Source organism: Coregonus lavaretus, assembly GCF_964263955.1.
Source record: "Coregonus lavaretus genome assembly, chromosome: 19".
Lineage (NCBI taxonomy): Eukaryota > Metazoa > Chordata > Actinopteri > Salmoniformes > Salmonidae > Coregonus > Coregonus lavaretus.
The window spans coordinates 8487474-8515396 of NC_140006.1; the positions used below are offsets into that span (position 1 = coordinate 8487474).

The 27923-nt window shown below is 45.7% G+C and overlaps 1 protein-coding gene across 1 annotated transcript in view; it reads left to right on the forward strand.

The window, feature by feature from the left end:
* The window catches only part of LOC311147039 (zinc finger E-box-binding homeobox 1-like), a 98851-nt gene that overhangs the window by 66503 nt on the left and 4425 nt on the right, over positions 1-27923 (forward strand). The window contains exons 3-8 of the mRNA XM_084183646.1: positions 10897-11091; positions 12966-13177; positions 19811-19928; positions 20517-20986; positions 21270-22688; positions 23754-23934. Coding sequence (XP_084039772.1) covers positions 10897-11091; positions 12966-13177; positions 19811-19928; positions 20517-20986; positions 21270-22688; positions 23754-23934 — 2595 coding nt within the window. The remainder of the gene's footprint in view (positions 1-10896; positions 11092-12965; positions 13178-19810; positions 19929-20516; positions 20987-21269; positions 22689-23753; positions 23935-27923) is intronic.

Consider the following 27923-nt stretch of genomic DNA (forward strand, 5'->3'; position numbering starts at 1 on the left):
TGACCTCTGTGATTGCCAACAAGGGTTTTGCCACCAAGTACTAAGTCATGTTTTGCAGAGGGGTCAAATACTTATTTCCCTCATTAAAATGCAAATCAATTTATAACATTTTTGACATGCATTTTTCTGGATTTTGTTGTTGTTATTCTGTCTCTCACTGTTCAAATAAACCTACCATTAAAATGATAGACTGATCATGTCTTTGTCAGTGGGCAAACGTACAAAATCAGCAGGGGATCAAATAGTTTTTTCCCTCACTGTATAACAAGGCAATTAGAAATGCCAGACGGGCTTATTTTTCTAACTTTATCACTAATAATCAGAATAATTTGAGAGTGCTCTTCTCGAGCATTGATGGCCCGATAAATCCTACCCCCACAAACCTATGTGAACTTTCCTCCACATGTGATGAGTTTGCGACATATTTCAGAGATAAGATAACAAACATTAGGCTGGGTATCAGTCGAGCAAGACCTGATGAGAAGTTTGATGATATGTGTCCTAGCTTACCACGCAAAGGCACTATGGATTTATTTTCCCTGGTTGACACAGACATGCACAGGAAGGTGATATCACAACTTAAGCCTTCTACCTGCCTTCTCGATCCTATCCCCAACACCTTCTTCAAAACAGTTTTTATTGCATATCTGAAGAAGTGCAAGCTATTGTTAATCCCTCCCTGTTCACAGGCACTTTCCCCACTGCACTAAAAACTGCTATGGTGAAACCCCTTTTGAAGAAAAGTAATCTCGATTCTTCAGCTCTTAGCAATTTTGATGGCAATCTCCAACCATCCATTCTTAAGCAAAATTCTGGATAAATTGGTTTTCAAACAGCAAAATTATTTTTTTATATGCCAACTGTTTAAAAAAAACAATCCAATCTGGTTTTCGGGGCCACCACAGCCTTAGTTAAAGTGGTAAATTATCTTAGAGCCAATACAGATGCCAAACAGCTCTCTGTCCTTGTACTCTTGGATTTAAGTGCTGCATTCGACACTGTTGACCATGATGTCCTTCTGGACAGACTGGAGAGGTGGGTTGGCCTCTCCGGTCCAGTTCTTAATTGGGTTAGGACCTATTTAAACGGTCGAGAGTTTTTTGTCACCCTTGGTGAATATAACTCAAAGAAAATACAAGGTTACACAAGATTCGATTTAGGGTCCGGTACTGTTCAGTTTATATATGTTACCCTTTGGCAGCGTTATTATCAGAAAGCACAGCATTGATTTTCAAAGCTATGCAGACGATTCACAACTTTACATTTCTGTGTCACCAGAGGATTTTAGCTCCACGGATAAATTATTAAACTGTATTAGTGATTTAAATACTTGGATGGCTCACAACTTTCTAAGCTAAATAAAGACAAAAATGAGGTACTTATTGTTGGAGCCAAAGCACAGAGAGAGAATCTGTCCGCACATTTTAATTCCCCGGCAATAAAGATAAAACACCAGAGCTGTGTTCGAATACCCATACTAACATACTGTATACTACATACTTAATGAGTATATACTACATACTATTAGTTCATTTTAGTATACTGTAAACAAACGTTATCCTTTCAGTTGAGCGTACTAGCGCTTCGCCTGTCTACCGGAAGTTGATGCTGTTGATATGCAACTTCTTGCTAGCTTGTTAGCATAGCTAACAAATTACTAGCTAGACATTTTACGACTTCATTATTAATGTCCATTGAGAACGCACAACAACTATACCACTTAGCTTAGCTAAGAATGATGTGAATAATCAAGTCTTTAAACGTTGGGTAGTTAGTTAGATAGCATATACAGTTGAAGTCGGAAGTTTACATACACCTTAGCCAAATACATTTAAACTCAGTTTTTAATAATTCCTGACATTTAATCCTAGTAAGAAATCCCTGCCTTAGGTCAGTTAGGATCACCACTTTATTTTAAGAATTTGAAATGTAAGAATAATAGTAGAGAATGATTTATTTCAGTTTTTATTTCTTTCATCACATTCCAAGTGCGTCAGAAGTTTACATACACTCAATTAGTATTTGGTAGCATTGCCTTTAAATTGTTTAACTTGGGTCAAACGTTTCGGGTAGCCTTCCATAAGCTTCCCACAATAAGTTGGGTGAATTTTGGCCCATTCTTCCTGACAGAGCTGGTGTAACTGAGTCAGGTTTGAAGGCCTCCTTGCTCTCACACGCTTTTTCAGTTCTGCCTACAAATCTTCTATAGGATTGAGGTCAGGGCTTTGTGATGGCCACTCCAATACCTTGACTTTGTTGTCCTTACACCATTTTGGCACAACTTTGGAAGTATGCTTGGGGTCATTGTCCATTTGGAAGACCCATTTTCGACCAAGCTTTAACTTTCTGACTGACTGTCTTGAGATGTTGCTTCAATATAGCCACATCATTTTCCTTCCTAATGATACCATCTATTTTGTGAAGTGCATCAGTCCCTCTTGCAGCAAAGCACCCCCACAGCATGATGCTGCCACCCCTGTGCTTCACGGTTGGGATGGTGTTCTTCGGTTTGCAAGCAACCCCCTTTTCCTCCAAACATAACAATGGTCATTATGGCCAAACAGTTCTATTTTTGTTTCATCAGACCAGAGGACATTTCTCAAAAAAGTACGATCTTTGTCCCCATGTGCAGTTGCAAACCGTAGTCTGGCTTTTTTATGGCGGTTTTGGAGCAGTGGCTTCTTCCTTGCTGAGCGGCCTTTCAGGTTATGTCGATATAGGAGTCGTTTTACTGTGGATATAGATACTTTTGTACCTGTGTCCTCCAGCATCTTCAAAAGGCCCTTTGCTGTTGTTCTGGGATTGATTTGCACTTGTCGCACCAAAGTACGTTCATCTCTAGGAGACAGAACGCGTCTCCTTCCTGAGCGGTATGATGGCTGCGTGGTCCCATGGTGTTTATACTTCCATACTATTGTTTGTACAGATGAACGTGGTACCTTCAGGCGTTTGGATATTGCTCCCAAGGATGAACCAGACTTGTGGAGGTCTACAATTGTTTTTCTGAGGTCTTGGCTAATTTATTTAGATTTTCCCATGATGTCAAGCAAAGAAGCACTGAGTTTGAAGGTAGGCCTTGAAATACATCCAGTGGTACACCTCCAATTGACTCAAATTATGTCAATTAGCCTATCAGAATCTTCTAAAGCCATGACATCATTTTCTGGAATTTTCCAAGCTGTTTAAAGGCACCGTCAACTTAGTGTATGTAAACATCTGACCCACTGGAATTGTGATATAGTGAATTATAAGTGAAATAATCTGTTAACAATTGTTGGAAAAATTACTTGTGTCATGCACAAACTAGATATCCTAACCGACTTGCTAAAACTATAGTTTGTTAACAAGAAATTTGTGGAGTGGTTGAAAAACGAGTTTTAATGACTCCAACCTAAGTGTATGTAAACTTCCGACTTCAACTGTATACTACTCCACTTTGTTACTGACTGTTCACGTTGTGCTCTAATGCACAGCAATAGCTTCCTCTGACACCTTGTTACAGCTGCTTACTATGTCCCACATGAAAAAATACTACACTTTACTATAGAGTACTACAGTACTTACTATACTACACACAGTAGTATCCCTCGATCATGTGTAGAACTTACTATAGAATTTTGTAGAATACTATAGTAAATAATACAGTATTGTTCACACAAAAAAAATGTACAGTAATGTCTGCTGAAATATCCGTTCATACCCAAGTCATACCTACCTACAGGTAAATATACTATACTGAACAAAAATATAAGCACAACATGCAACAATTTCAACGATTTTACTGAGTTACAGTTCATATCAGGAAATCAGTCAATTTAAAATAATTCCTTAGGCCCCAATCTATGGATTTCACATGACTGGGCAGGGGCGCAGCCATGGGTGGGCCTGGAAGGGCATAGGCCCACCCACTTGGGAGCCAGGCCCAGCCAATCAGAATAATTTTTTCCCCACAAAAGGGTTTTATTACAGACAGAAATACTCCTCAGTTTCACCAGCTGTCCGGGTGGCTGATCTCAGACGAGATCCCGCAGGTGAAGAAGCCGGATGTGGCGGTCCTGGGCTGGCATGGTGACACATGGTCTGCGGTTGTGAGGCCGTTTGGATGTACTGCCAAATTCTCTAAAACGACATTGGAGGCGGCTTATGGTAGAGCATTTAACATTAAATTATCTGGCAGCAGCTCTGGTGGACATTCATGCAGTCAGCATGCCAATTGCACGCTCCCTCAAAACTTCAGACATCTGTGGCATTGTGTTGTGTGACAAAACTGCACAATTTAGAGTGGCCTTTTATTGTCCCCAGCACAAGTTGCACCTGTGTAATGATCATGCTGTTTAATCAGCTTTTTGATATGCCACACCTGTCAGGTGGATGGATTATCTTGGCAAAGTAGAAATGCTCCCTAACAGGGACGTAAACAAATTTGTGCACAACATTTGAGAGAAATAAGCTTTTTGTGCATATGGAACATTTCTAAGATCTTTTATTTCAGCTCATGAAACATGGGACCAACACTTTACATGTTGCATTTATATTTTTGTTCAGTATACAATCCACAAAACACTACATTTATTACTAAACTAAGCAAAAAAAGAAACGTCCTCTCACTGTCAACTGCATTTATTTTCAGTAAACTTAACATGTGTAAATATTTGTATGAACATAACAAGATTCAACAACTGAGACATAAACTGAACAGGTTCCACAGACATGTGACTAACAGAAATTGAATAATGTGTCCCTGAACAAAGGGGGGGTCAAAATCATAAGTAACAGTCAGTATCTGGTGTGGCCAACAGCTGCATTAAGTACTGCAGGGCATATTCTCCTCATGGACTGCACCAGATTTGACAGTTCTTGCTGTGAGATGTTACTCCACTCTTCCACCAAGGCACCTGCAAGTTCCTGAACATTTCTGGGGGGAATGGCCGTAGCCCTCACCCTCCGATCCAACAGGTCCCAGACGTGCTCAATGCGATTGAGATCCGGGCTCTTCGCTGGCCATGGCAGAACACTGACATTCCTGTTTTGCAGGAAATCACGCACAGAACAAGCAGTATGGCTGGTGGCATTGTCATGCTGGAGGGTCATGTCAGGATGAGCCTGCAGGAAGGGTACCACATGAGGGAGGAGGATGTCTTCCCTGTAACGCACAGCATTGAGATTGCCTGTAATGACAACAAGCTCAGTCCGATGATGCTGTGACACACCGCCCCAGACCATGACGGACCCTCTACCGCCAAATCGATCCCGCTTCAGAGTACATGCCTCGGTGTAACACTCATTCTTTAGACGATAAACTTGAATCCGACCATCACCCCTGGTGAGATAAAAACGTGACTTGTCAGTGAAGAGCATTTTTTTCCAGTCCTGTCTGGTCCAGCGACGGTGGGTTTGTGCCCATAGGCGACGTTGTTGCCGGTGATGTCTGGTGAGGACCTGCCTTACAACAGGCCTACAAGCCCTCAGTCCAGCCTCTCTCAGCCTATTGCGGACAGTCTGAGCACTGATGGAGGGATTGTGCGTTCCTGGTGTAACTCGGGCAGTTGTTGTTGCCATCCTGTACCTGTCCCGCAGGTGTGATGATCGGATGTACTGATCCTGTGCAGGTGTTGTTACACGTGGTCTGCCACTGCGAGGACGATCAGCTGTCCGTCCTGTCTCCCTGTAGCGCTGTCTTAGGCGTCTCACAGTACGGACATCGCAATTTATTGCCCTGGTCACATCTGCAGTCCTCATGCCTCCTTGCAGCATGCCTAAGGCACGTTCACGCAGATGAGGAGGGACCCTGGGCAACTTTCTTTTGGTGTTTTTCAGAGTCAGTAGAAAGGCCTCTTTTTTGTCCTATTGCCTACTGTCTGTAAGCTGTTAGTGTCTTAACCACCGTTCCACAGGTGCATGTTCATTAATTGTTTATGGTTCATTGAACAAGCATGGGAAACAGTGTTTAAACCCTTTACAATGAAGATCTGTGAAGTTATTTGGATTTTTACGAATTATCTTTGAAAGATCCTGAAAAGGGGACGTTTCTTTTTTTGCTGAGTTTATAGTTAACACTACAGTTTTATTTTACTACAGGATTTATACTATAGTTAACTGTAAATACTAGAGTATACTACAGTAAATACTACAGTAAAGTTCGCAAAAACACTACAGTGAATACTATAGTATTTAAACCATAGTATATTATAGAAATGTTTTATGTGGGGGTGTATATACAGTATATATTTTCCATTGCAGTTAGACCCATGTTGCCTCCCGAGTGGCGCAGTGGTCTAAGGCACTGCATCGCAGTGCTAGCTGTGCCACTAGAGATCCTGGTTCGAATCCAGGCTCTGTCGTAGCCGGCCGTGAGTAGGGGAGGGAATGGCCGGCAGGGGATGTTGGTAGAGCATGGCGTTTGCAACGCCAGGGTTGTGGGTTTGATTCCCACGGGGGGGGGGCCAGTATGAAAAAAATATATAATGTATGCACTCACTAACTGTAAGTCGCTCTGGATAAGAGCATCTGCTAATTGACTAAAATTTAAATGTAATGTTGGGTTGTAAATTCAGTTGGGTCTGTGTGAAATGTTGTAGCGCGGTGTGGGAAAGCCTGAACAGTGTGGCACCATACGATGTCTATACCTGGCGGGTTGAAATATTATTTGAAATCGATCAAATACTTTGAGTGTTTGTTCTAGCCTGCCTGGGGTGCCAGATGGGTGGGGTTTTCACCTTCTCAACAATTCTATTGGTGCCATTGTACCAGGCAAGCTCAATCAAATAGTATTTGAACCGAGGTCTGATAATTTTATGTTTTCTTCTCCTCACTGATATTGAACATCTCTGCCTTTTCTATTCAGGCTTTGACTACTGCCGTTCATTTTAGTATTTTAATGGAAATTATTCAAGTCTGATGATGCACAGAGAGATCAAACCACATAAATACAGAAAATACTCCAAGAGGACTCTGAAGAATGAGCTCAGAGAGTGTGAGAGAGAGAGAGAGAGAGAGAGAGAGAGAGAGAGAGAGAGAGAGAGAGAGAGAGAGAGAGAGAGAGAGAGAGAGAGAGAGAGAGAGAGAGAGAGAGAGAGAGAGAGAGAGAGAGAGAGAGAGAGAGAGAGAGAGAGAGGAGAGAGAGAGAGAGAGAGAGAGAGAGAAATGGAAAGAAAGAGAAAGAGAGCAAAATAGAGAAAGGAAGATAGTGAGAGAGTAAGAGAAAGGGGGAGAGGCAGAGAGAGAGAGGTAGAGAGAGAGAGCAGGATTGTTTTGGAGTGCTGGTAAAGCATGAGGTCATGGGAAGTGAAAGGGTTGAGGGTTAGCAGGAGTGCTGTAGCCTAGGCTCCTCCCCCTCCTTTTATGAGAGGGCCTTTAGCAGCAGAGCCCATAGAATTAGAATGAGTAGAACGGGCGCAGAAGCTCTGACCATGGCAATTGTGACTGGTGAATGGGGATGCCCGTTCTACTCTATTATAATTCTATGGCAGCGTCTGCTCTCTCAAGCTGCACCTGTCCCTCTCTTGGCTGCTCTCAGCAGGAAGGGCCAGGGCCTGCTGGCACAGGTCCTGGCACCGTTTAAAAATGCTTAATCCCCATGGCAACGCTATAGCTACCTGCAGAAGTGTTCAGTCGTATTAAGCGATGGCTCGGATCCACTGAATGGTGGAACCAGTAAGAGCTCTTTTCAGTGGAGGAGACTGAGACTTTGAACTGTAGCTCTGACTGTCAGTCATACTAGAATCAAGTGTCTTCTTATCGTATCCCTGCTTCCTAACATATAACCCATCCATGGGAATTCAGTTTCTCTCTCAGGTTGGATTCTATCCAATCAACTTTATATAACATTTCAGAGAATTCCCAAGGAACAGTATGCAGGAAGAAAAGCTCCCTCTCGTTACTCATCATAACCAAGTTATGTGTGCGGTCGTGTGTGTGAGCGTGTGTGTGTGCCCTGTGGCCAGTTTGAGTAGAGTATGTTGTGTTAATTAGAGGAAGTGGAGGGAGGGTGGTGAAGGGGGTAGAACAGAGCTGTGTATCATTACATCCTCAGGTCACACACACAAACACACACACACAGGTCACATTCCTCTCTAGTGTCACATTTTAATCAACCTTAATGACCTCGTTATTGTCTCTAAGGCCTAGATTCAATCAGATCAAGCGTTAACCGGCGATAGCCGACACCCGCATAGCTGATGTTTTGGCGTGTCGGAGGTGTAACTGTGTTGGAGCTGTCAAATTGGTGAGCGGCCTCCCGAGTGGCGCAGCGGTCTAAGGCACTGCATTGCATTGCAGTGCTAGAGGCGTTACTACAGACCCGGGTTCATTCCCCGGGCTGTGCCACAACCGGCCGTGGCCAGGAGTCCCATAGGACAGCGCACAATTGGCCCAGCGTCGTCCGGGTTAGGGGAGGGTTTGGCCTTTGGGGCTTTACTTGGCTCATTGTGCTCTAGCGACTCCTTGTGGCCAGGCCAGGTGCCTGCAGGCTGACTCCAGTCGCCAGTTGAACAGTGTTTCCTCTGACACGTTGGTGCAGCTGGCTTCCAGGTTAAGGAGCGCGGTTAGGCGGGTCATGTTTTGGAGGACGCATGACTCCACCTTCGCCTCTCCCGAGCCCGTTGGGGAGTTGCAGTGATGAGACAAGATCGAAAAAGGGGGTAAAAATAATAATAATATTGGTGAGCAACTGCTCTTGATCATTGTCATGAAGCCACACCTGCCCCACTCGCGTTAGAAGTTCTCTCTGTCTGTCTTAAACTCAAACACACAGTTTTGTCAAGCTGGTTAAGGCTTGCAAGTAGGTGAGTGTATCATAAGTGTGGTGTGAGTCCAAGATTCAGACAGGAGGTGTCGAACAGAATAACAATACCTTGTGAACACTACAATACCTGTGCTCAAGTTTCTCTTTTATCCTTAGCCTTTCAATGAACCAATGTCTGTAGTGCAGTAGAACTAAGGTCCTGAAAGAATTGACTGCATCCTTTCATGTGGATGGCTAAGGGATTGCCTGTTGGTTGTTGTAATCATCTGTGATCTGCATCTGTTACTATGCGGTTACTAAGAAGAAATACGGTAGAGCTATACGGTAGAGCTATGTTACGACAGCTCATACACAGCCTACATGCGAGTTGTAGCCTACACACTAACCTTTATTCCCTGCCTCGTGGGGAGTACAGGTCTACAGGGGAAATGTTACAGTTGTGTAATATTCTCCACAACACAAATGTTACAGTTGTGTCCGCAGTAGAGGGTGAGTAGGTGGTTAGAGAGGTGGAGAGGTGGAGAGGTGGGGCTGGGAAGGAAGGTTTAGTGGGGTGTTAGTGGGGCTGGGAAGGAAGGTTTAGTGGGGTGTTAGTGTGGCTGGGAAGGAAGGTTTAGTGGGGTGTTAGTGGGGCTGGGAAGGAAGGTTTAGTGGGGTGTTAGTGGGGCTGGGAAGGAAGGTTTAGTTGGGTGTTAGTGGGGCTGTGGCCCTTCACAGGTCATGTACTGTATAAATAGCTATTTAGGTCCTCAGAATGCTAAATGGTCACATACGGTGGAGCGGCTAGAGCCCTGTGTGATACTGTAGACTGTGGAGGCTGTTCTCCTGTTGGAGTGGCATGAGAAGGAGAGGAGGAGGGGATACAGGAGAGGAGGAGGAGAGAAGGAAGGACAGGAGGAGAGGAGGAGATGAAGAAGTGATCCAGAATGAGGGGAGGAGGGGAGGGAGGGGTGCAGCTGGTGAGATCTCAGTGCGGATGTCCAGTAGGCAGTCCTACTAACTCTAATGGCAGGCAGACATTCCTGACCTGGGCCAGAGAAAAGGAAGTCCTGCACTCACTGAAATAGTATGTTATGTTGTTCAGCAGTAGCAGTGGTCAAACTGACATGTTTCGATGACAGCCTTCGTCAGCTTGTTGGGCTGCAACCTTATTCGATGGAAAGAGTCAGGCATTGTGAAGGCTTGGAGCAGTTTTATATGGTTATGGTTAACCTCTCACACTTTCACTTTGTTGAATATTAGTAAGGCATAGGCCTACATCAACTTGGTTTATGCATGTTTTCATTTTATCCTTACATTATATTCAGGTCATGGTTGGGATTGTTACGCTTTTAGGCACTGTTTTCGGGTGTATTGAAATCCAACGTGCTGTGTGCGAGAGAGTGAGGAGAGAGAGAGAGAGAGATGAGAGAGGAGAGAGAGAGAGATAGAGAGAGAGACAGAAAGAGACAGAGCGATAGAGAGAGAGAGAGGAGAGAGAGAGAGAGAGAGAGAGATGAGAGAGAGGGAGACAGAGAGAGAGACAGAGAGACAGAGAGACAGAGACAGAGAGAGAGAGAGAGAGAGAGAGAGAGAGAGAGAGAGAGAGAGAGAGAGAGAGAGAGAGAGAGAGAGAGAGAGAGAGAGAGAGAGAGAGAGACAGAGAGACAGAGAGACAGAGAGAGAGAGAGAGAGAGAGAGATCTTGGCTCAGGGTCTTGTACTGTACTGTATTCATGGCTGTACTGTGTGAAGGGAGAGCTGGTTGAAGGCTGGTTGAGGTCACAGAGGCCCTGCGGCGTCACACTGCGCACAGTCTGGAAGACTGGTCACACAGTACTGTTATTATCTGAGAGACTAGTGACACAGAGGGAGGAGGGAGGACTGTTTCATGGAATTCATGTCTCCACAAGCCTAAACAGAATCACAATCTACAGACCAGATCTGAAATGATTTTAAAGCGTACATGGCTTTGGGGGACAAGTTAAGAAGGAACTCTAATATTTTGCAGTGACATTTTAGTCCACATTAACCTGTTAACAGATAATGGTTTTATGCAAAGAGTTCCTTGTAGATACAAAGATTTGAGAGAGTAACTAGACATACAAAACAGTCTGAACCTGCAATAGCTTCATGATATAATAAACCATGTATTCCTGTGTTCCTGTGTTGCAGTGAAGGAGGACTGTGGCTCTGAACAGGAGGATGAGGAGGAGGAGGAAGGGGAAGAGGGGGAGGAGGAGGAGGAGGGGGGTAAGGATGCCCTGGTAGAGGAGATGCTACAGCAGGGGGACACAGCGGTCATCTACCCTGAGGCTCCAGAGGACGAGCAGAAGAGCATGCCTGAGAGAAGGGTCCCAGACGAGAATGGTACATCACTGCACCGCAACCCTCGTAATTGAGACCCTCATGATAGAGCTTTTGAGTGATTAGGCACCAAAAACATCTTCTTTGTTTCGTAGGCTATATCTTTCTCCCTCTCTCTGTCAATATATCCATAGCTGCACCTTTTAGAACTCGTACCTTATTGATCTACTCATAATGAAGCTATCTTCAGAGAGATAGCTGAGCTTTTGAGTGATTTGGCACATAAAACGTGTCTCTGTGTTTAATGTTTTTTTTTAAATATATATATACAGTGGGGGAAAAAAGTATTTAGTCAGCAACCAATTGTGCAAGTTCTCCCACTTAAAAAGATGAGAGAGGCCTGTAATTTTCATCATAGGTACACGGCAACTATGACAGACAAATTGAGGAAAAAAAATCCAGAAAATCACATTGTAGTATTTTTTATGAATTTATTTGCAAATTATGGTGGAAAATAAGTATTTGGTCAATAACAAAAGTTTCTCAATACTTTGTTATATACCCTTTGTTGGCAATGACACAGGTCAAACGTTTTCTGTAAGTTTTCACAAGGTTTTCACACACTGTTGCTGGTATTTTGGCCCATTCCTCCATGCAGATCTCCTCTAGAGCAGTGATGTTTTGGGGCTGTCGCTGGGCAACACGGACTTTAAACTCCCTCCAAAGATTTTCTATGGGGTTGAGATCTGGAGACTGGCTAGGCCACTCCAGGACCTTGAAATGCTTCTTACGAAGCCACTCCTTCGTTGCCCGGGCGGTGTGTTTGGGATCATTGTCATGCTGAAAGACCCAGCCACGTTTCATCTTCAATGCCCTTGCTTATGGAAGGAGGTTTTCACTCAAAATCTCACGATACATGGCCCCATTCATTCTTTCCTTTACACGGATCAGTCGTCCTGGTCCCTTTGCAGAAAAACAGCCCCAAAGCATGATGTTTCCACCCCCATGCTTCACAGTAGGTATGGTGTTCTTTGGATGCAACTCAGCATTCTTTGTCCTCCAAACACGACGAGTTGAGTTTTTACCAAAAAGTTCTATTTTGGTTTCATCTGACCATATGACATTCTCCCAATCCTCTTCTGGATCATCCATATGCACTCTAGCAAACTTCAGACGGGCCTGGACATGTACTGGCTTAAGCAGGGGGACACGTCTTGCACTGCAGGATTTGAGTCCCTGGCGGCGTAGTGTGTTACTGATGGTAGGCTTTGTTACTTTGGTCCCAGCTCTCTGCAGGTCATTCACTAGGTCCCCCCGTGTGGTTCTGGGATTTTTGCTCACCGTTCTTGTGATCATTTTGACCCCACGGGGTGAGATCTTGCGTGGAGCCCCAGATCGAGGGAGATTATCAGTGGTCTTGTATGTCTTCCATTTCCTAATAATTGCTCCCACAGTTGATTTCTTCAAACCAAGCTGCTTACCTATTGCAGATTCAGTCTTCCCAGCCTGGTGCAGGTTTACAATTTTGTTTCTGGTGTCCTTTGACAGCTCTTTGGTCTTGGCCATAGTGGAGTTTGGAGTGTGACTGTTTGAGGTTGTGGAAAGGTGTCTTTTATACTGATAACAAGTTCAAACAGGTGCCATTAATACAGGTAACGAGTGGAGGACAGAGGAGCCTCTTAAAGAAGAAGTTACAGATCTGTGAGAGCCAGAATTCTTGCTTGTTTGTAGGTGACCAAATACTTATTTTCCACCATAATTTGCAAATCAATTCATTAAAAATCCTACAATGTGATTTTCTGGAATTTTTTTCCTCAATTTGTCTGTCATAGTTGCCGTGTACCTATGATGAAAATTACAGGCCTCTCTCATCTTTTTAAGTGGGAGAACCTGCACAATTGGTGGCTGACTAAATATTTTTTTCCCCCACTGTACAGGGACGCCAGACGCTCTTTCCCAGCTCCTGACTTGTCCGTACTGCTCGCGGGGCTACAAGCGCTGCACTGCCCTGAAGGAGCACATCAAGCTACGCCACGAGAAGAGTGAGGACAACTTCAGCTGCTCCCAGTGCAGCTACACCTTCGCCTACCGCACACAGCTGGACCGTCATATGACCCAACACAAGACTCAACACAAGGAACCTGTACAGGTAGCACAACCAACATGTTGCTCTGTGTGTGTGTGTGTGTGTGTGTGTGTGTGTGTGTGCCTGTCTCTGTCCCTGTGATTGGAGGATTCCCAGTTGGAGGATTCTGGATTTCCTACCTATTCCCTCCTGATTCCAGGGATCTCCCAACTGGGATTTCTACAAAACCTGTGGGTTTTGGGACAGTTACCAGACTTTTGCAACACTAATGCTGTCATTGCTGGAGCTCACTCCCCCTCACAGACTGCCTGTCATTAATATATCATAGAGTGGGCAGTCCTCCCAATTGATATATATCATATAAATTCCTGGATGTTTATCTGCTCCTGTTGAATAAATTCACTTGATGGATTTCTGTTTTGCATTACGATTCATAATTCTGTCATAACTCAACGCTAGCTTTATCACTGTCTGCTGACACAGGCACAAACTAAGACTGCGTCTCAAATAGCACCCTATTCCCTATATAGTGTTTTTTTTTTACCATGGTTCATAGGGCTCTGGTACAAAAATAGTGCACTGTTTAGGGAATAGGGTGCCATTTGGCATTTTATTAGAATCTCCATTAGCTGTTGCAAAAGCAGCAGCTACTCTTCCTGGGGTCCACACAAAACATGAAACATGACATAATACAGAACATTAATAGACAAGAACAGCTCAAGGACAGAACTACATACATTTTTTTTTAAAGGCACACGTAGCCTACATATCAATACATACACACAAACTATCTAGGTCAAATAGGGGAGAGGCGTTGTGCCGTGAGGTGTTGCTTTATCTGTTTTTTTAAACCAGGTTTGCTGTTTATTTGAGCAATATGAGAGGGAACAGAGTTCCATGCAATAATGGCTCTATATAATACTGTACACTTTCTTGAATTTGTTCTGGATTTGGGGACTGTGAAAAGACCCCTGGTGGTATGTCTGGTGGGGTAAGTGTGTGTGTCAGAGCTGTGTGTAAGTTGACTATGCAAACAATTTGGGATTTTCAACACATTAATGTTTCTTATAAAATGAAGAAGTGATGCAGTCAGTCTCTCCTCAACTCTTAGCCAAGAGAGACTGGCATGCATAGGATTTATATCAGAGCAAGACGTGCCGCTCTGTTTTGGGCCAGCTGCAGCTTAACCAGGTCTTCCCTTGCAGCACTGGACCACACGACTGGACAATAATCAAGATTAGACAAAACTAGAGCCTGCAGAAGTTGCTTTTTGGATTGTGGTGTCAAAAAAGCAGAGCATCTCTTTATTACGGACAGACCTCTCCCCATCTTTACAACCATTGAATCTATATGTTTTGACCATGATAGTTTACAATCTAAGGGAACGCCTAGTAATTTAGTCTCCTCAAGTTGTTCAACAGCCACACCATTCATTACCAGATTCAGCTGAGTTCTAGAACTTAGGGAATGATTTGTACCAAATACAATGCTCTTAGTTTTAGAGATGTTCAGGAGCAGTTTATTAGTGGCCACCCATTCCAAAACCGACTGCAACTCTTTGTTAAGGGTTTCGGTGACTTCATTAGTTGTGGTTGCTGATGCGTATATGGTTGAATCATCAGCATACATGGACACACATGCTTTGTTTAATGCCAGTGGCAGGTCATTGGTAAAAATAGAAAAGAGTAGAGGGCCTAGAGAGCTGCCCTGTGGTACACCACACTTTACATGTTTGACATTAGAGAAGCTTCCATTAAAGAAAACGATTTGAGTTCTATTAGATAGATAGCTCTGAATCCGCCATATGACAGAGGTTAAAAAACCATAACACATACGTTTTTTTAACAACAGGTTATGGTCAATAATATCAAAGGCTGCATTGAAATCTAACAGTACAGCTCCCACAATCTTCTTATTATCCATTTCTTTCAACCAATCATCAGTCATTTGTGTCAGTGCAGTACATGTTGAGTGTCCTTCCCTATAAGCATGATGAAAGTCTGTTGTTAATTTGTTTACAGAGAAATAGCATTGTATTTGGTCAAACACCATTTTTTCCAAAAGTTTGCTAAGAGCTGGCAGCAAGCTTATAGGAAAGGGCACTCAACATTAAAGATATGACAGATAGGAATGGCTATAGAGTCAGCTACCATCCTCAGTAGCTTTCCATCTAAGTTGTCAATGCCAGGAGGTTTGTCATTATTGATCGATAACAATAATTTTTCCACCTCTCCCACACTAACTTTACAAAATTAAAACTTGCAATGCTTTTCTTTCATTATTTGTTTTTTTTATGCATGAATACGATGGCTCACTGTTCATTGTTGGCATTTCCTGCCTAAGTTTGCCCACTTTGCCAATGAAGTAATCATTAAAATAACTGCCAACATCAAATGGTTTTGTGATGAATAAGCCATCTGATTCGATGAAAGATGGAGTTGAATTTGTCTTTCTACCCATAATTTCATTTAATTCTTTATATCATTGATTTTGGCTTCATAATACAGTTTCTTCCTCTTTTTGTTGAGTTTAGTCACATAATTTCTCAATTTGCAGTAAGTCAACCAGTCAGATGTGCAGCCAGACTTACAGTGGCTTGCGAAAGTATTCACTCCCCTTGGCATTTTTCCTATTTTGTTGCCTTACAACCTGGAATTAAAATTGATTTTTTGGGGGTTTGTATCATTTGATTTACACAACATGCCTACCACTTTGAAGATGCAAAATTATTTTTATTGTGAAACAAACAAGAAATAAGACAAAAAAACAGAAAGCTTAAGCGTGCATAACTATTCACCCCCCAAAGTCAATACTTTGTAAAGCCACCTTTTGCAGCAATTACAGCTGCAAGTCTCTTGGGGTACGTCTCTATAAGCTTGGCACATCTAGCCACTTGGATTTCTGCCGATTCTTCAAGGCAAAACTGCTCCAGATCCTTCAAGTTGGATGGGTTTCACTGGTGTACAGAAATCTTTAAGTCATACCACAGATTCTTAATTGGATTGAGGTCTGGGCTTTGACTAGGCCATTCCAATACATTGAAATGTTTCCCCTTAAACCACTCAAGTGTTTATTTAGCAGTATGCAAAGGGTCATTGTCCTGCTGGAAGGTGAACCTCCGTCCCAGTCTCAAATCTCTGGAAGACTGAAACAGGTTTCCCTCTAGAATTTCCCTGTATTTAGCACCATCCATCATTCCTTCAATTCTGACCAGTTTCCCAGTCCCTGCCGATGAAAAACATCCCCACAGCATGATGCTGCCACCACCATGCTTCACTGTGGGGATGGTGTTTTCGGGGTGATGAGAGGTGTTGGGTTTGCACCATACATAGCGTTTTCCTTGATGGCCAAAAGCTCAATATCGGTCTCATCTGACCAGAGTAACTTCTTCCATATGTTTGGGGAGTCTCCCACATGCCTTTTGGCGAACACCAAACGTGTTTGCTTATTTTTTTCTTTAAGCAATGGCTTTTTTTCTGGCCACTCTTCTGTAAAGCCCAGCTCTGTGGAGTGTATGGCTTAAAGTGGTCCTATGGATAGATACTCCAATCTCCACTGTGGAGCTTTACAGCTCCTTCAGGGTTATCTTTGGTCTCTTTGTTGCCTCTCTGATTAATGCCCTCCTTGCCTGGTCCGTGAGTTTTGGTGGGCGGCCCTCTCTTGGCAGGTTTGTTGTGGTGCCATTAATCACATCAGACCAACAAATATTTTTTACATCATCCACAGCAAAAACTTTTGTATGATCTCTTATACACTATTTTAGGCCCAGCTGTTGGAACTTTGGCTTTCCTCGATATAGCCACTATATTGTGATCACTGCATCCAATTGGTACGGATACAGCTTTAGAACAAAGTTCTACAGTATTAGTAAAAATGTGATTAATAACCTGAACCAGATTACAGGCACTGGTTACAGTAAGAAGCTTCCTCTTGAGTGGACAGCTTGATGAAAACCAGTCAATATTCAGGTCCCCTAGACCAGTCTGTTTACATCACATACACTATCAAGCATGTCACACATATTATTTAAATACTGACTGTTCGCACTTGGTGGCCTATAGCAACACCCCAAAAGAAAAGGCTTTAGATGTGGCAAGTGAACCTGCAACCACAACACTTCAATAACACTTGACATAAGATCTTCTCTAAGCATTACAGGGATATGGCTCTGAATATATACAGCAACACCTCCCCCATAAGCATTTCTGTTTCTTCTATAGATGTTATATTCTTGTATTGCTACTGCTGTATCATCAAAGGAATTATCTAAGTGAGTCTCAGAAATGGCTAATATATGAATGTTATCTGATGTTAGCAAGTTATTGATTTCATGAGCCTTATTTCTAAGGCAACATATATTAATATGGGCTATTTTCAGCCCTTTCCTGGGTAGCTTATCAGAGATAGACATAATACTGGAAAGAGCAAACAAAGCAAGAGAAAAAAATATACATTCAGCAGTCCATTAATCAATTATTGTGTGTGTGTGTGTGCTGCGGGGTTGAAGCTACGAACCCATAGGCTTGGCTCTCACATCCCTTCCAGGCTCCTGGGAGGGAGGGTGGTCAATGAGCCTGTCATAGCAGATGTAAGCTATGTCCCCACGCACTCTGGCAGCTTTCATGGCTGTGATAAGTTCTTTCCTCTTCTGGCGCACAGCTTCAGGATAGTCCTCGTTGAGAAAGATATAAGTTATTCTCAAGTTCTTGGCTCTTTCCAGAACAGCTACCTTGTCCTTGAACCTCAGGAACTTGACCACTGTCGGCCTGGGCCTGTCACCTGGGCCGGTGGTGGGTTTTCCAGTCCTGTGGGCGCGCTCCACCTCAATCTTCATGTGGTCCATCTTCAATTTCTCAGAGATCATTTCCCTCACTTTGTCCTCAGACTCCGTCCAGATGTGGAGATTCTGCAATTCCGTCCACAACCATGTTGTTACGCCTTGATTGTCCCTCGAGATTATCATTGATATCATGGATTCACAGACAGAACTGATGTCCTCTCTCAATGACTTAAAGATTGCTGTAATCTTGCCGTTCTCCTGTTTCAACTCATCGAGCTGACCCTAGGAGAACTGCAAACTGTTCTTTAGGTCCTGGACCGCTCTGGTCAGGTCGTCCATTATTTTATTAGTCGAATCCACCAGTATTTGGACAAAGCACTTGAAGCTATTTTCTTGTTGTTGTAATAACTGCTTGTAGAACTCTTTTTGTTTGTTTAAAAGATCCTTCACGTGTGATAGAGAGACACCACTGTCCTTGACAACGGTACTCCCGCCGGCTTTGCTCTTTGTCATGGTAGCAACGTAGGCTACGCTGTTACTCCTCGCAGTTCCAGACAGGGCAGGTCACAGGGAAGATTGAAAACAACAAACAGCAGGGATCTAGACATCCACAAACCCGGGACAATCCGCAGTCCCAGCCACAATGGCTAACCCTGCTAGCTTGATATGCTGCTAGCTAGCAGCTAGGCTAGCTGCAACACCAAATAGCTCCTCAGACCCGTCGTTTGTCGGCAGGATCACTGGACAGAGACTAGCAATCCCAGCAACTGATGCCAACTGTGTCGCGAGATCAGGAAGTGATGTACGTGTGGGACTAAGGTCCTCAGGCTTTTAGTGAAGTGTATGGTCAGCCATTTGGGATGCACACAACATTTTAGCTGACCCGTTAAATGTTTAAGTGGTACTGTAAAGAATTCTCCCTTTATTCTTTGACAGAGCAATTTTAAGAATGTATCTGTATCACATGATGTCCTTATCCAGAGCAACTGCATACCTTTGTTTTTACCCTTTTTTCTCCCCAATTGATAGTTACAGTCTTGTGCCATCACTGCAACTCCCGTACGGACTCGGGAGAGAGCCATGCATCCTCCGAAACACAACCCTGCCAAGCCGCACTGCTTCTTGACACACTGCTCACTTAACCCGGAAGCCAGCCGCACCAATGTGTCAGAGGAAACACTGTACAACTGGCAACCGTGTCAGCGTGCATGCACCTGGCCCGCCACAGGAGTCACTAGAGTGTGATGGGACAAGGACATCCCAGCCAGCCAAACCCTCCCCTAACCCAGACTACGCTGGGCCAATCGTGCTTCACCTCATGGGTCACCAGGTCGCGGCCGGCTGCGACACAGCCCGGTATCAAACCCAGATCTGTAGTGACGCCTCAAGCGCTGCGCCACTCGGGAGGCGCCTGCATACGTTTTCATACTATTTTGTATTGGTCCCCTGTGGGAATTGAACCCACAACCCTGGCGTCACAAGCGCCATGCTCTACCAACTGAGCCACACAGGACTACTGTTGACTGGGAATGCATTGCACATCCTTCAGACAGCAACAAGAGCATGCTCTGACTTTAGACAGAGTACTGTTGTGACATTCTAGGACAATGTAATATAAGCACTCAGACCAAAACATCCCCATGCACAACGAACACATTAACTACACTGTACACATTGACTGAAGAGTCTTCTCACCATGCACAACAAACAAATAGTCTGTGTCCCAAATGGCATGATATTCCCTATATACCGCACTACTCTGCACTACTTTTGACCAGAGCCCTATGGACCCTGGTCAAAAGTAGTGTACTGCATAGGGAATAGGGTGCCATTTGGGAAGCAAACATGAACTACGCTGTACCCGTTGATTGGAGAGTGTCCTCACACCGCTGTCTGCCCTTCTGTCTGTCTGCTAGCGCCACGTGCCCCAAACCACGACAACAACAGGGGGGAATAGGAAGTTCATGTGCACAGAGTGTTCCAAGGCTTTTAAATACAAGCACCACCTGAAGGAGCACCTGCGCATTCACAGCGGTGAGTAATACTGGCATCACCTTGGTCACCGTGGCAACACACACATGGGATGACTCACATGGGCTGAGTCCCAAATGCTATCCTATTCTCGAATATAGTGCACTATTTTTGACCAGAGCCCTATCGGCCATTTGGGACGCAGCCCTGGTCAAAGGTAGTGCACCATAGGCTATAGGGAATAGGGTGCCATTTGGGACAGAACCCTAGTGACTCAGCCATATTCACAGCACTGTTGGTCCAGATGTACCTAACTAAACATTTCCTTTAATATGTTTATAATATGCAGCTCTATAATTTCAGATTCTTGATTACGATAATTATTGAATCTGTGCTTCTCGCCAATGTGTCATAATTCTGATGCTATTGGCTTCAGGGACATGACTCCATTACCTCAGCCTGTTTGTTAATATGCATCCCAAATGGCACCCTATTCCCCATGTAGTGCACTACTTCTGACCAGGGCCCATAGGTGTCGAAAGTAGTGCACTATATAGGGAATAGGGTGCCATTTGGGACACAAACCTTATGTTTCCTGGAAGTAGCTTTATTCGATTACTCTATTCTTATTATTCTACTAATTTCTCGCAGGAGAGAAGCCATACGAGTGCCCCAACTGTAAGAAGCGGTTTTCCCACTCAGGGTCCTACAGCTCCCACATTAGCAGTAAGAAGTGTGTTGGCATGGTGCCTGTCAACGGTACCCCCCGACCAGTCATCAAGGCCTCCCAGAGCCCCACCACCCAGACCCAGCTTTCCGGCACTGCTGCCGTAGCCCCTGCCCGACTGCTCCTCCGGGGGGAGAAGACAGATGGCAAGCCCCTTCAGGAGCAGCTCCCCCTCAACCAGATCAAATCAGAGCCGGTGGAATATGAGTACAAGCCGGTGGCGGTGGGGCCTAACGGGGCAGCGGGGACTAACGGGACAGTGTTTACCGGTGGCGTGGCGGTACCCCAGGGCACGACGCTGCCCCAGGGCGTGGTCCAGACGGTGGTACTGCCCACCGTTGGTTTGATGTCTCCTATCAGTATTAATCTCAGCGACCTGCAGAACGTACTCAAGGTTTGATTTGTATTTATTTGGTGATTTAAAAACAGAATTCAACCATGCATTTAAAATAATCCAAAATAACACAAAAAGGTTTAAAGGGCCCCTTGTGGTCAGAAATGACTAAATCTAGCTATTGTATGGTGCCCCTTGATGTTGTGGTCATTTGTTAACCTTGCTGTATCTATCATCCAAGTGACTTTTACACATTTTAACAATAAGCTTTAGTACCACTACTCATCAAGGATAACACAAAAAAAGCTTTCTTATTTCCATTGTGGACCTTTTTATTTACAAGGTGGCCATGGATGGGAACGTGTTGCGCCAGGTGCTGGGGACGTCCAAGCAGGGGGTGGTGGGGCAAGCTGGGCAACAGGTCATCTCAGCCATCAGCCTGCCTGGCTTCGTAGACCAGGACGGAACCACCAAGATCATTATTAACTACACCCTGGAGCCCAAACTGGCCCAACAGCCCAGCGCACCTCAGCTCCTCAAGAAGGAGCCTCCCCCTGCCCCCACCACCACCACCCCCACAAACACACAGCCAGCCTCCAAAGTAACAGAGAAACTCTCCCAGGACCTCAGCATCGTCAAGACCGAGCAGCCCGACTCTGAGCCTGAGTCTGAGAAGGAGATGGAGACAGAGGAGGCTCAGACCGAGGCAGAGGCAGAGCAGAGTAAGGAGGGTGAGACACCAAAGGCCCAGACAGGCAAGACAACATGTCTGCTGTGTGATGACTGTCCTGGTGGTTTGGATGCACTACACATGCTCCAGCACTGTAAACCTACCAATGGGGAGGGGGGCGACGGCAGCCCCCTGGATCCCTCTATCGCCGCCCTGCTGGCAGAATCAGGGATAACACCAGGCCAGCCCCCTCTGAAGAACCTGCTCTCCCTCCTCAAGGCCTACTTCGCCTTAAACGCAGAGCCCTCAGAGGAAGAGCTGGCCAAGATCTCCGACAACGTCAGCTTGCCCGTGGTCATAGTCAAGAAATGGTTTGAGAAGATGCGGTCCGGTCAGATTACCGTCGAGCCTCCTGGTTCCTCTTCCCCTCAACTTTCAGCAGAACCCAGCACAGAGACCCAGGTAGCCCAAGAGAAGAGTGGAGAGCAGATAGAGGAGCAACTTGCCTCGGCCCAAACCCAGGAGACATCATTTTCCCAACCTCCCAACAGTTCCCCTGCCTCGACCTCCGCCTCCCCCTTGGTCTCAGCCTCGGGTCCCTCACCACTAAACCTCTCCTCCAGCGGCCTGGTCATCGTGAAAACGGAGGACTCGGAGGGCGAGTCTCAAGATCTTCCCCTGGACCTGTCCCTTCCCAAGCAGCCCCAATCAGAGCCCCAGGTCCCCCATGTCCCCCAGGAGCAACCCCTCAACCTCACCTGTTTGAAGAAGGAGACGCTCCATCCCCAGCTCCATCCCCAGCTCCATCCCCAGCTCCAGGCCCAGCTCCAGGCTCAGGGAACCACCAACACCATCTACGTCACCTCCCCCCCCCAGATGGCCACCTCCAGCCCGGTTAACATCATGACCACCCAGCTGGTAGCCATCACCAACCAGGGCAGCGGCATGTCCTGCCTCAGGGCCATCTCCACTGGCACCACCAAACGGACTATCCTCATCCCCCAGCTCACCTACACATACACCACTACAGCAGGCAACAACGCCACTGGGGCCGACGGAGCCCAGAAGACCGTCATACTCAACGGCTTCCAGGTTGGTTTGTGAGCAAGCTATTCAGAATGTTGGAAATGTGTGAGATGAGACAATATGAAGAGATACACAAGACAGTTATTCATTACTATTAGGGGGAAATCAATCAGTGAAGGAGAGGGATACCACACACACACACACACACACACACACACACACACACACTGTACAGACACCAACAGAGGAGTCTGTTATGTCTAACAGCACACATTGATTCAGTAGAAGAGCAGAGCAGAAGAACACTGTGGAAGGAATGCGCTGTGAGTTTCCATTAGTTTCCTGCAGCTTTACTGACTATCCTGAATAACCCAGCCGCAAGGAGTCAGTCTGCGTCTCAAATGGTACTCTATTCCCTATATGATGTAGTACTTTTGACCAGGGCCCATAGTGCTCTGCAATTTGGAACGCATTCTCACTGTCTGTGGAAAAATGAAAGCAGTCCTGGCTGAATGGTTTGGGTTCCCTCCAGGCTTCCCTGGCCTGGATGATGTATGTACCAGGTGAAGTTACCTAATACTCCATGCGTGCATGACAGCAGACAGAATTATCTGCCGCAGCCTGGAGTTGAGTTGGATTCTTCCTGTAGGAGTCAGGGGATTGTGTGTGTGTGTGTGTGTGTGTGTGTGTGTGTGTGTGTGTGTGTGTGTGTGTGTGTGTGTGTGTGTGTGTGCGTGCGTGCGTGCGTGCATACTAGTGTGTGTGAAAAAGAAGACTAGCAGAATGAATCCTCGTATGTTTATACGCGTGAGCGGCTCACAGCACAGTCTGTCTGAAAACCCACATCTGTCAGTGTCTGGCAGACAGGTCTGGCAGAGAGATCTCTCTAAGTACTCCTGCTGGCTCACTACAACTGACAGAAAGGCCTTTGACAGTGGAAACACTGTGTTTTACATACTGCTGCTTTTATGGTCTAGTCTCGCATGATTATACAGTAATAGCAATGTCAGATTTGTACAGATTTGCAATTTTGCCTTATCATTATTTTGCTTTTTAAGCACTGGGAAATTATAAGTTAAATAATGAATAATAATAATTAATTATTAAAGCATCTGTCTTTTACTTTGACAGGAGGAGAAGGCTGACACCAGCTCAGAGGGCGTGTCGGCGGTAGAGGAGCAGAACGACTCGGACTCGGCCCCTCCGCAGAAGAAGATGCGTCGGCTGGAGAGTGGCATGTACGCCTGTGACCTGTGTGACAAGATCTTCCAGAAGAGCAGCTCCCTGCTCAGGCATAAATACGAACACACAGGTAAATGATATGCCCGGTGGTTGCGGGTCCATTGGGTCAGGGGCCGTATGTATAAAGCATCTCATAGTAGGAGTGAGGATTTAGGATCAGCTTTGCCTTTTAGAGCACGATGAACAAGATTATATGGACAGGTGGGAACCTGATCTTAGATCATCACTTCAACTCTGATAATTCTTTCCTCTTGAATGAGAGCTGCCTGGCCTATGTCAGTCCTTCTCGTCTGTGCTATGAGATATTACTTCACTTCTTGCATGATATACAGAATGGGGATAGCATTGACAGGCATTTAAAAGACTATGGTCTTTACTTTACCTGCTACTTTCATATGGTAAACCAATGCTTCTTCCCTGAAGCTGGTATAACAGCCTAATATAGTCCTCTTAAACCGCATAGCTAATGTTCTCTTAATGCTACAATATGTAACTTTTTGTGTGACCCGACCAACTTCACGTAGAAATGTGAGTTATAGATCTGTAATTTGCATTGAAAGCATGTCTAAGAAGCGGTCGATCTGTTCTATGTGCACTATTTCTATGCTTCCCATTCTTATGTTTAATTATTGCGTCTTTTACTTTCGGTTTGGTACACCAGCTTCAAACAGCTGAAAATACAATATTTTTGGTTATGGAAAATATATTTCACAGTGGTTAAGATGGTACAGATTCTACACAATAACTGCTTGTTTTGTCACATAAACTGAAATTAGGCGAACTATTCGAATTTTTGCAATCAGGAAATGACGGAGCGATTTTTCTGCATAGTGCATCTTTAAACCAACTAATGTCCTCCTAAAACACACATTAATTATTTCCTATGGGATGCATGCGTAACCAATGGCTCCAGCACTTTGATGAGATTTGGATTTGGCGTTAAAGGCTCTGTGTGCATCACAAATGGCACCCTAGTAGTGCACTACTTTTGACCAGGGCCCATAGGAGAATAGGGTGCCATTTGGGACACAAAGTCTGTTTACAATTAGCAGTGCTCTATTCTATTCTGAGAGGGCAGGTGGGTGTTGGTCTGGTCCAGCTATGACTACTGTGATGAGGTGATTTGGAAGGAGTCAGGCGCAGGAGGGTAAATCACAGAATAACAGGATTTATTCTGAAGCACAAAGTTACGCAGTAATGCATCAGAACACTCAAGTGCGCAAAAAAGGCGCACTGGAAAATACAAGGCACAAGGGGAAATATCCCAGCATACAAAATACACAGAGCTCCACCGAGCTACTCTATCCTCCACAATAAACAATCACACACAAAGACAAGGGGGCAGTTATACAGGTACTGATGAGGGGATATGAACCAGGTGGGTGTAATAAACAAGACAAAACAAATGGAATGATGAGATGAGGAGCGGCAGTGGCTAGAAGGCCGGTGACGATGAACGCCGAAGCCTGCCCAAACAAGGAGAGGAGGCAGCCTCGGAGGAAGTCGTGACAGTACCAGCAGCGGGCCGACACCGGCCTCGGGGACGACCAGGAGGACGCGGAGCAGGGCGAGCCGGATGGCGACGGTGGAAATCCCGCAACAGGGAGGGATCGAGGATATCCCTCACCGGGACCCAGCACCGCTCCTCCGGACCGTACCCCTCCCACTCCACGAGGTACTGAAGGCCCCCCAGGATGGAACGGATGGAGTACTCCGGGGCCCCCTCGATGTCATGGTGCGGACCAACAACCACCGGCCTGAGGAGAGACACATGGAACGAGGGGTTAATGCGGTAATCTGGAGGGTGTAGTAACCTATAAGTAACCTCGTTTATTCTCCTCAGGACTTTGAACGGCCCCACAAACCGCGGGCTCAGCTTCCGGCAGGGCAGGCGGAGGGGCAGATTCCGGGTCGAGAGCCAGACCCGATCACCCGGTACAAAGACCGGGGCCTCACTGCAGTGGCGGTCAGCGTTGGCCTTCTGGCGACGCACGGCGTGTTGGAGGTGGACGTGAGCAGCGTTCCACGTCTCCTCCGCGCGCCGAAACCAGTCATCCACCGCAGGAGCCTCGGTCTGGCTCTGATGCCATGGTGCCAGAACCGGCTGATAACCTAAAACACATTGAAATGGTGTTAGGTTAGTGGAGGAGTGGCGGAGAGAGTTCTGGGCAAATTCGGCCCATGGCAAGAACACCGACCACTCCCCCGGCCGGTCCTGGCAGTAAGACCGCAGGAACCTACCCACATCCTGATTCACCCGTTCCACCTGCCCATTAGACTCGGGGTGAAAACCAGAGGTCTCGGCTGACCGAGACCCCCAGACGTTCCATGAACGCCTTCCAGACCCTGGATGTGAAATGGGGACGCCGGTCAGACACTATGTCCTCTTGCACCCCGTAGTGCCGGAAGACGTGCGTAAACAGGGCCTCCGCAGTCTGCAGGGCCGTGGGGAGACCGGGCAGAGATGGAGGCAGTAGGCTTTGGAAAAGCGGTCCACAACGACCAGGATGGTGGTGTTACCTTGAGAGAGGGAAGATCAGTAAGGAAGTCAATACACAAGTGGAACCATGGCCATTGTGAAACTGGTAAAGGCCTAGGGTGCCTAGGTGCCTTACTCTGGGCGCACACCGAGCAGTCCTTAGCCAAGGTAGGCCACCAGTACTTTCCGGTCAGGCAGCACACTGTACGACCGATACCTGGGTAACCAGAGGAGTGGGACGTGTGTGCACAATAGATCAGACGGTCAAGGACAAGAGAAGGCACGTACTGCAGCCCAGCTGGACACTGAGGTGGAGATGGCTCTGTGCGTAACGCCCGCTTATCGAAAGACAACGTGGTGTCCCGGCAGGCTAGCTCCCTTCGGACATCCTCTCGTAGATGTCCGAAAGAATACTGTACCAAGTTAGCTAGCTGAATAAACTAAGTTAGAGTCTATTCCTAGAAAACATTGAACCGCTGTAGTTTACAACAATTATAATTTTTAACCCTCCCGTTGTCCTAGGGTCAAAATGACCCGCCACTGTGTTGAACCAACTTTATTTAATTTTTTATATTTTTGGGATCATTTGTGAGAAGGAGGCAGTGAGACTTTAAAGAAAGTATCACTGCCTCCTTCTCACAAATGATCCCAAAAATATAAAATTAAATAAAGTTCTTTCAACACAGTGGCGGGTCATTTTGACCCTAGGACAACGGGAGGGAGTGAAGTTGGGAGAGTTTTATTTGAGTGTTTTCCTTGAAACGTAAGTGAGGGAGGCCCCGCTCTCTCGCTTTCCCAGATGTTCAGTTAATTTCATTCCGATCTCCTTTGCATTATTGTAGCCTTTTTCTGTAGCCTGTCAGCTATGTGTCTGTCTATCCCTGTTCTCTCCTCTCTGCACAGGCCATACAAACACTTCACAACACGTGGCTGTTGCCACTCTAATCTGGTGGTCCCTGCGCGCACGAACCACGTGGAGTTCCAGGTCTCTGGCAGCCTCTGGACCTGCCGTTCTGCGGCCAACAAGGCAGAGTTCATCTCAGCCTATGCTACCCTCCAGTCCCTCGACTTCTTGGCACTGACGGAAACATGGATTACCACAGAAAACACTGCTACTCCTACTGCTCTTTCCTCGTCTAACCATGTGTTCTCGCATACCCCGAGAGCATCTGGTCAGCGCGGCGGTGGCACAGGAATCCTCATCTCTCCCAAGTGGACATTCTCTCTTTTTCCCCTGACCCATCTGTCTATCTCCTCATTTGAATTCCATGCTGTCACAGTCACTAGCCCATTCAAGCTTAACATCCTTGTCATTTATCGCCCTCCAGGTTCCCTTGGAGAGTTTATCAATGAGCTTGACGCCTTGATAAGTTCCTTTCCTGAGGATGGCTCACCCCTCACAGTTCTGGGTGAATTTAACCTCCCTACGTCTGCCTTTGACTCATTTCTCTCTGCCTCCTTCTTTCCACTCCTTTCCTCTTTTGAGCTCACCCTCTCACCGTCCCCCCCTACTCACAAGGCAGGCAATACGCTTGACCTCATCTTTACTAGATGCTGTTCTACTACTAATCTCACTGCAA